The following is a 9,922-nucleotide window of genomic DNA, read 5'->3' on the forward strand; positions in this document are numbered from 1 at the left end:
CTCTGGGGAAGTGTCTCGTCAAGAGCTGTTTCAATAAGCCTTAAAATTGGGGGTGCCCCAACGCCAAATAGATGGGGTACCCTATGCTCAATTAGCCGTGATGGTCCAGCAGAAAAGCAAGGGAACAGCGGGAAAGGAGGGGCTGCTTAAGCCGCAGAAGCAGTGTCCCTACAGTCCCCTGAGACAGGAGCTGAGAAAAATGGCTGGAGAAGATCAGGAGCAGGGAAAGGTGTGGCAGGGACCATACAAGAGCCAGCAGGGTCCCTAAACCAAGAAAGGCTCGCCTTCAAGAATAACAACCTTTTAATCTGCCTTAAGGCCCTGAAAGCAGAGTCACTCGACTTTATCGTGGATACGGGAGCACAAATGTTACCCCAAAAGTACTGTAGAAGCAGGGGGATTCAATACCACAGTTTAGGTAGCATTGGGCTCAGAAATACCCACTTGGGGAGCTTTGGGGCTTAAAGCCAGTAATGCAGCATGTTTTTTGTGATCAGCAATAACCATTGAGGGAGATTTTGGGCTCACATGCAGCTATTTGGGGAGATTTTTGGAGCCCAGGGAGCTTTTGGGCTGAGAAACAGCCACTTAGGGAGCTGTGGGACCGAGAAACTGCCACTTCAAGCTATTTTTCATTCTGAAGCACTGATTTCGGCAGCTCCTGGGCTCAGAAACAGCAATTTAGTGAGGTTTTGGGCTTCAGAAAACCCATTCAGGGAGCTTTGGGGTCAGAAAAACTCAGTTCGGGAGGTTTTGGCATCCTGATCTTCTTTTTCGGGAGCTCTGGGGCTCCGAAACACTAACATAAGGCACTTTGTTGCTCAGAAGCATCAATTTCGGGAGCTTTTAGCAATTTTTTTGTGATCAGAAATAAGCATTTAGGGAGCCTTTGGTCTCGGTCACCCTCCTTTAGGGTGGTTTTGGGCTCCCAAACACCCGTTTAGGGAGACTTTTGGCTCAGACACACCCACTTGGGGAGCTTTTAGTCTGCGAAACATCCACTTCAGAAACTTCTGGGCTGAAAAACGGCCACTAAGGGAGCTTTTGGGGTCTAAAGCAGTGATGTAGGCAGGTTTTGGGGTCTAAACCAGGCTCTGCTCTACGTGCCCACTGGGGCAGGTCCTCACCCTGGATGGTCACAGAGCTCCGATAACGTCAGGCTGTTCCTGTCCTGGGCACTTTCCAGTCCAGCCCATCCCCTCCCCGGCTCTCCCCCACATTCCCTGCTCTCTCCCCAGCGCAGCCCAGCAGAGCAGCCCAGTCTGGGCTGGCAGTCTGGGCTGCTGCAGAGCTCTGGGCACTCACCCCACAGCCCCAGCCCCTCTGAAGGGCACAGCAGCTGCTGGGAGGCAGAGGGGGGTCTCAGCCTCCCCATCGGCCCCAGGGCTGCAGCTGGCCCCAAGTGCCAGCGCAGGCCACTCACTCTCGGCCTCTCCTGCATTGACGCTGCAGGGGATCCCCAGCCCTGACCGCCTTTGCCCCACTCTGCCTCCCTGCCAGCCCTGCTCCCCAGGACACCAGGAGAGTCCTGGCCCTGCGGCTCCTCAGGCACCTCCTGCATCTCTCCAGTCTCCTGCCCTGTGCCTGCTGCATCTACATGGACTCCCAGAGCACTGCAGAGTCTTTGGTTGGGGGTACCTGGAGTGAGTGCTCTGCCCTGGGGGGACTTAATCTCAGGGTCTTTCACCTTCTGAGTCTTGTCCTGGTTCTGGCAAGGATAGAGTTAATTTCCCAAGGAGCCAGGACGGGTGACCCAAGCTGGCCAGGGGCTATTCCATACCAGGTGACATCATGCTCACCATAAAAGGGGGCTAGTCGGGCAGGGACGGGTTCGGTGTGTCATTGCGGTTCCGGGACGGGTCGAGCGTCCGGTCGGTTGGTCGTCGGATCAGTAAATCGTTCTCTGTTATCACCCATTGTTACTACCTGTTATCAGCACTGTTGTTGATTGTTTCCCTCTCCCTTGCTGTCCCAGTAAACTGCCCTTATCCAAACCCTCGAGGCTTTGCCGTTGTTTTTCTGTTCTCTTCCCCATCCCGCCGGGGGAGGGGTGAGCGAGCGGTGCGTGGCACTTAGCTACCGGCTGGGGCTAAACCACATCAGTCTCCATTCACTTCCCACCCCGGAGTACATGCAGTGTCCCCATCCTCTCCTGACCACACCAGATTCCTTTCCACATGGACGGACATCTGCCATCAGCCCCATCATACCTGTGACAGGCTGAGGAAGGTGACTGGGAGCTCATGCACCATTTCCAATGCCCCTGGACACCAAGACGAGAGCCTTCAACTAAGTGCTTGGTGTCTAACAGTGATACCATGAGATTATTTCCCCAAACAGAAGGAGAAAACCAAGCGGAAGACATTTGGAAAGTCCAATTCCTCTGGCTTGTTCTTCGCCACAACTGTATCAAGGAGAGCCCAGGCTGCAGGCACCTCCCTCAGGAGATCCCCTTTTATTGCAGAGAGGCTATTAGGAAGGCAAAAGGTGACACGTGGTTCTTCAAGGATCAGACACAATAGGACAGAGCCTCTAGAGAAGTGCTATGAAGACAAGCATTTACCTCTAAGTATGATTATCAGAGAAAAAAACAAACAAAAAATCAAAAATGGGGAGAGGCCTAAAAGATGTTCTGGGCACTCTGCAGAGAAGGGGAGACAAATTACTGTTGGTGGTGCAAGGTTCATTAGTTTCCACAGGGCCTCCCTAAGCTCCTGGTTCCTCATGCTGTAGATGAGGGGGTTCACTGCTGGAGGCACCACCGAGTACAGAACTGCCACCACCAGGTCCAGGGATGGGGAGGAGATGGAGGGGGCCTTTAGGTGAGCAAAGACAGCAGTGCTGACAAGCAAGGAGACCACGGCCAGGTGAGGGAGGCACATGGAAAAGGCTTTGTGCCGTCCCTGCTCAGAGGGGATCCTCAGCACGGCCCTGAAGATCTGCACATAGGACAGCACAATGAAAACAAAACAACCAAAAACTAAAAAACAGCTTAATATAAGAAGCCCAACTTCCCTGAGGTAGGAGTCTGAGCAGGAGAGCTTGAGGATCTGGGGGATTTCACAGAAGAACTGGTCCAGGGCATTACCCTGGCAGAGTGGTATAGAAAATGTCTTGGCCATGTGCAGCACAGCATGGAGAAACCCACTGCCCCAGGCAGCTGCTGCCATGTGGACACAAGCTCTGCTGCCCAGGAGGGTCCCGTAGTGCAGGGGTTGGCAGATGGCAACGTAGCGGTCATAGGCCATGACTGTGAGAAGGGCGTACTCAGCTCCAAGCAGGAAGACGAGCAGAAAGACTTGAGCAGCACATCCTGTGTAGGAGATGGCCCTGGTGTCCCAGAGGGAATTGGCCATGGCTTTAGGGACAGTGGTGGAGATGGAGCCCAGGTCAAGGAGGGAGAGGTTGAGGAGGAGGAAGAAGTACATGGGGGTGTGGAGGTGGTGGTGGCAGGCTATGGCAGTGATGATGAGGCCATTGCCCAGGAGAGCAGCCAGGTAGATGCCCAGGAAGAGCCAGAAGTGCAAGAGCTGCAGCTCCCTGGGTCTCACCTGAGCGTCTTCCTACCCTTACTGCGAATGCCAGGAGGAGGAACTCAGTGATGGAGCTGCTGTTGGACATTGGCTCTTTCTGGGCAAGGGGTCTGGTTGAAAAAAGGAAAGGAGAGGGAACAATTAGGACACACTCCTCTGAGCAAAGCCACTCCATTTTTCAGAGAAATAATCCCTATTCGGAATGCATTTCCTTCTCTGGTTTGTGCTGGCTGAGTGTGTTTTGAGGAGGAGGCGTCAGCTTTGCTCAGCTGCCATGGGTACATGGAGCTGGTTTGTGACACCTCCAATGTTGATAACTGATGTCAGATGTAATCTACCTTTAAAGGAAAAGTTAATCTCTGAAGTCATGCCTCAGAAGAGTGCGGGCTACAGAAGAGAAGGTTTGCATGTCCTCAAAAGAAGTTTTTCTGTGGTTTTTATTTTCCACCATCATATCTGGTGAGTTTTCTTTTGAGGAATCGAAATACTCATTTTATGATGGAAAACAGGAAGAAACTTGAAACAGGACAGGCAAAAGGACTCAGCTCTTTGTAGCTTAGTGCAGAGTCAGGAGAGCTGCACTGTCCATTAGACCCCTAGTGAAATACCCGGCACTTTTGATTCTGTTGCCTTGAAGGTGACGACAAACATAAATTACTCTCTAAAAAATAGAACAAAACAAGACTCTAAGGAGAGCAGAGGAGTCCTGTTTCAAAGGGCAGATCTGCAAACTGTTCTTTTTCCCAGCCCAGAGGTGTGGTTGTGATTGAGAGAGAAGGACACAGCCCCTCTCAGAGAGAAGCAAAGGCCTCTGAGAGGAGAGAACTGACCTCCAAGGGAAAGCTCAGCACTCCCTGGGATCCTACAGCACAGCCGTGCTCTTCTGGGGCAGCTCCCAAGCCCAGCAGCACAGGCAAAGCAGACAGTCAGAGGTCCTGAAGATGGGATGTCCTAAAGGCAGAGTCAGCTCCTTGCTCAGCAGACAATGCCCAGCAGACATGGAGAGGGAGGGACCAAAAGAGAGCAGGCTGAAGGCAGCCTAGCCCAGGGCTTGTCTGCAGTTTCCTCCCACTCCCTGCCCATGTCTCTGCTGCCTGGAGCTGTCCCTGCCAGGAGCTGTTGCTCTGTCCACACCTCTCCTCCCTGTCCCTGCTCACAGAGCCCATCCCACCCTCTGTGTGCTCAGCTCTGCCCTGCAGACCCCTCCTGGCAGCAGGGCACTGCCCAAGGGGATCTCAATGCTCTTTGAAGAGTACCCTGGGAAATGTCCCAGGGGTGATCTGGAGCTGTGAACAGCCCTGACCCACACAGCACCCTCTCAAGAGCAGAAGGACCCTGCCCTGCCCTTCCAGGGGGTTGCTCCTCCCACCCACAGCTTCTCCCTGCAGTGCCCTGGGGAGCTCCCCGGGCAGGCTGAGTGCTGACCCTGGCAGGCGGCAGAGTCCCTGCCCCGGCACACAGCCCCTGGGCTGCAGGGACCCTGCTCTGAAGGACACAACTGGGCACCCCTGGCTGCACACCTGCATTCACAGCCAGTCAAACTTGCCTCTGCACAGGGAGTCCACCTGGCAGATCCCATCAGCTGTGGGATCTGCCAGCTTGAGGAGATGCCTCCAGGAACCCCATCGGCATTGCCCTGCACCCAGAGACTTACCGTGTCAAGGGCTCTGAAGATTTCTCCTTCCGTGAGCTCTCAGCCATCCTCCCATTTCCAACTGCCTTTCAGCTCTCTCTGCCTCGCTGTTCTCCCCTCGGTGCCTGCAGGCAGAGCCCTCAGCCCTGCTGGGCTCTGCAGAGGAGCTGCTCCTGGGCAGAGATGTCTCTCTGCAGCACAGCCCACTTGCCATGAGCTCCCTCTGTCCCAGGAGACCAGCAGCAGAGGCCCAGCCCAAGGCGGCATGTTAATGACCCCTCTGGTGGGTTTGGGGATGAGTCCATGAAGCTCAGACCCTGAGAGGAAGCTGATGAAACCTCTCAAGAAGTCACAGTCCGATGCAACCTCCACAGTTTCTTGGAGCATTACTGGGTCCCCCTGAGGGCCATGACTGACAAAGCAACTCTGGGGCTGGTTAGAGCAGGAAAGTGGAGGCAGTGATGACAGGGAGGCAAAGGCAATGGCAAGGTGGCTCTGATGCTGAGGAAACCTGGGTGTGTTTCATCAATTCAAAGGGCCAAGCTGTGACCCCCAGCCCCTGGGAGGGGAGATCCTGTCCCTCACACGTGTCTCAGGGCTCTTCCTGGGCCACTGTGATGTGGGGATGTGCAATGCCTAGAGCAGGACTACCACACAATCTTTCTCAGGCTCACAGGTTGTGACAAGGGGGCGATGAAGTCCTGGTGCTCTAATGAGAAGATGTCTCCTCACAGGCATCACCTGCAGAGAGAACAGCCACAGCCCAGCAGACCAAGACCTTGGCTGTGTTGGGGGCTTTCAGCCTTGCCACTGCCCCCAGATGCCTCCACCACAGGATGTCCTACGGTGTCCCACACCTCCACCTCTTTCCCTGCAGGCTCTTGACACCCAGCCTGCTTACCAACTTGGGTCTCACCTGAGCGTCTTCCTACCCTTACTGATATCTCTCCATCCTCACAGACTCTTCATTGAAATGCAAAGCACTGGCTGATCCAGACTCTTGCTGGGTGGCCTCTTGTACCACAGAACTGCACTTGCAGGGACATTTCTTTCTCCTCGTGTCCCATCTCAACCTCCCAACCCGCACCTGGTGCTATCTTTTCTTTCTCATGATGTTTCCCAGTTTTCAGAAAAGCTCCACCATCTCGGAAACCACTTTCCAAGCTGTCTCAGGCTACTCCTAGACTGCCCTCAGCCTCTCCACCACTGGGCAAAGGGCCCAAAGAAGCCCAGGTCTCCCAGCCCCTCCACACAGCCCATCTGCTTCAGGCCCCAAACTCCACCTGGCCACATCTCCTCTGGCCACTCTCCAGCTCCTCCCAGCTCCAGCAAAAGAGGGAGCCGAGAACTGGGACAAAGCCATGCGTGGGGGTCCCTACCAGTGCGGTGTCAAGGGCCATAAGAACTCCCCTGCTCTGGGTGACCATGCTCATCCTAACGCAGCCCCGTATGCAACTGGCCTTCTTCACAGGGAGCAGAAACCCCTGGCTCCTATGGTGTCCCTCGCAGCTGCCAGGCCCTTCTCCTCAGAGTCACTCCTCAGCACAGCAGGTCCCAGCTGGCCCTGATGGACAGGTTGGTTCTTCTCCCTGAGGCCAGACTGGCCAATTCTCCTTGTCAACGTCACGAGGTTTCTTTTGGCCAAATCCCCGAGTTTCTCCAGGTCCCTCTGGACTGAAGCTCCATTTGGTCAGCGGTTAATGTTTGTGTGCGGGTGGCTCACCCTGATGGTGGTGTAGTCTCTCAAGAGAGCAGCAGGAGGAGTTGCAGATCTCTAGAGACCCAGGTAGGAATTGCCATGAGCAGAGTCTGCAAAACACCAAAGGAGGGTACAAAGCAAGCCAAACCAGGGTCAGTGGAGAAAGGAGAAATGAGGGTGGGGCTGTTTGACGCATGGTGATATTAGTGGAATATGTATAGCTATGTAGACACACAGACAACATGGATCCCTCCAGAAGCCAAATCCAGCAGCCTGACAGAGGTGAGACTCCTGCACCTCCATGCTCCCCCACCCCCCCCAAATACAAGCACATGTGCATGTGCACACACCCCACACACATTCAGAATGAAGTCTCTCAGTCAACTCACAGACTCTACAGCAGCTGGCACTGAACTCCCCTGCTCCTCCAGAACCAGCCTCTCCATGGTCCCACCATCGGAGTTGCTCACACAACCTTGGGTCCCAGGTCACATCACCTTTACCAGCGACTCCAGCTTGATCTTCACCACCAATTGCACACTGACACGTGTAACCTCACTCGCTCCACAGCCGGCAGCACAGACACGTGGGCCTCTGTGACAGCTGGTCTGACTCCCCTCACTGGCACATAGAGCTGCTCCTTGCACATGCACACACACAGCATAGAGAGCACTCCCAGCCAGGAACAGAGTTAGAAATGGAGCTGAACGAGGAGACACATCAGACGGCTGAGTTCAGGTGCGGGGCATGTCCAGACCAGCATATTGACCAGACAAAGGCTTATATGCGAAGGCTCCTTTTATCCCTGTTATATTTATGGATGAAATCATCTTGAGGGCCCTCCCATAGCACATACAGGTCCTTCTTGAGTAATCTCATCTCCTTGTATGACAAGGTGACCCACTTAGTGGATGAGGGAAAGACTGTGGATGTTGTCTACCTAGACTTTAGAAAAGCCTTTGACACCGTTTCCCAGAGCATTGTCCTGGAGAAACTGGCTGCTCATGGCTTCAATGGACATGTGCTTCGCTGGATTAAAAACCGGCTGGGTGGCCAGCCCCAAAGAGTTGTGGTGAATGGAGTTAATTCTAGGTGGTGGCCTGTCACAAGTGGTGTTCCCCAGGGCTCAGTACTGGGGCCAGCTCTCTTTAATATCTTTATCAATGATCTAGATGAGGGGATTGGTTGTGCCCTCAGTACATTTGCAGATGACACCAAGCTGTGCAGGGGTGTTGATCTGCTTGAGGGCAGGAAGGCTCTACAGAGGGACCTGGATCAATGGGTTGAGGCCAACTGTATGAGGTTTAACAAGGCTCAGTGCTGGGTCCTGCACTTTGGTCACAACAACCCCAGGCAACACTAGAGGCTTGGGGAAGAGTGGCTGGAAAGCTGCTCGACAGAAAAGGACTTGGCGGTGTTGGTGGACATCTGGCTGAATATGAGCCAGCAGTGTGCCCAGGTGGCCAAGAAGGCCAAGAGCATCCTGGCTTGTGTCAGAAATAGTGTGGCCAGCAGGAGCAGGGAAGGGATTGTGCCCCTGTACTCGGCTCTGGTGAGGCCCCACCTCGAATACTGTGGTCAGTTTTGGGCCTCTCACTACAAGAAGCACATTGAGGTGCTGGAGCGTGTCCAAAGAAAGGCAACAAAGCTGGCGAAGGGTCTAGAGATCAAGCCTGATGAGGAGTGGCTGAGGGAACTGGGGTTGTTTAGCCTGGAGAAAAGGAGGCTGAGGGAACACCTTATCGCTCTCTACAACTACCTGAAAGGAGGTTGTAGTCAGGTGGGTGTTGGTCTTTTCTTCCACATAACAAGCGCTAGGACAAGAGGAAATGGCCTTAAGTTTCACCAGGAGAGGTTTAGATTGGATATAAGGAACAATTTCTTCACCAACAGGGTTGTCAAGCAATGGGCCAGGCTGCCCAGGGAAGTGGTTGAGTCACCATCCCTGGAGGTATTCAAAAGATGCCTAGATGTGGTGCTTAGGGACATGGTTTAGTGGTTGGACTTGGCAGTGCTGGGTTAACAGTTGCACCTGATGATCTTAAAGGTCTTTTCCAAGCAAAACAATTCTATGATTCTATCTTTAAGGTTCCTTCCAACCCAAACCAATTTATGATTCTATGACATGACAGGAATCTCATTCCTGACATTTTTCCTGGCTTTGTATCATGAGATTGCATGAGTTCAGATGATTGTCGGGCCTCGGGTTCTTTTCCAAGGTGCATGACCCAGAGTTCACATGACACAGAACCCATATGACCAAGTGCAAAGACAGATCTTGCCAGAAGAGTTTACACACTTTCCAGCAGTGTAGAATATTCCATCTCTTTTGTGACCCAATCGTGCATTGCTCACTCTGCATTGCTTTGCTTGTGCATTGCTTTCCTCCAGTCCTCAGGCACCTCTCCTGTTCTCCATGGCCTTTCAAGATGATGGAGAGTGGCTTCGCAATAGCATTTGCCAGCTCCCTGAGCACTCGTGGGTGCATCCCATCAGGGCCCATGGATTTGTGGGTGTTGAGTTTGCCTAGATGTTCTCTAACCTGATCCTCCTTAGCCAAGGGAAGGTCTTCCTTTCTCTAGACTTCCTCTCCTACCTCCAGGGTCTGGGATTCCTCATTCAGCAGTGGGCCCACATTTTCCCTAGCCCTCCTTTTGCTGCTGATGCACTTGAAGAAGCAGTTCTTGTTGTCCTTGACATCCCTTGCCAGACTTAATTCCAAGTGGGCCTTAGCCTTCCTCGTTGCACCCCTGCATGCTCTGACAGCCTTCCTATATTCCTCCCAAGTGGACAGTTCCTCGTTCCACAGTCTGTAAACTTCCTTCTTCCCTCTGAGTTTTTCCAGCAGCTCCTTGCTCATCCCTGCAGGTCTCCTGTCTCCTTTGCTTGATTTCCTACTCTTTAGGATGCACCAATCTTGAGCTCGGAGGAAGTGGTGCTGGAATACTGACCAGCTCTCTTAGGCCCCCTTTCCTTCTAGAGCCCTAACCCATGGGATTCTCCCAAGCAGGTCTTTGCAGAGGCCAAAGTGAGCTCTCCTGAAGTCCATCGTTGTAA

At 53.4% G+C, this 9,922-nt stretch overlaps 1 protein-coding gene across 1 annotated transcript; it reads right to left on the reverse strand.

The window, feature by feature from the left end:
- Positions 1-1,811: 1,811 nt before the first annotated feature.
- On the reverse strand, positions 1,812-3,428 carry LOC142598821 (olfactory receptor 14J1-like). The gene is made up of 2 exons (XM_075738245.1): positions 2,667-3,428; positions 1,812-1,901 (listed from the first exon to the last, which is right to left on the reverse strand). The coding sequence occupies exons 1-2, from the start codon at positions 3,426-3,428 to the stop codon at positions 1,812-1,814; spliced, it is 852 nt and encodes a 283-aa protein (XP_075594360.1).
- Positions 3,429-9,922: the final 6,494 nt, after the last annotated feature.

This window comes from Balearica regulorum, chromosome 31 (assembly GCF_011004875.1).
Source record: "Balearica regulorum gibbericeps isolate bBalReg1 chromosome 31, bBalReg1.pri, whole genome shotgun sequence".
NCBI lineage: Eukaryota > Metazoa > Chordata > Aves > Gruiformes > Gruidae > Balearica > Balearica regulorum.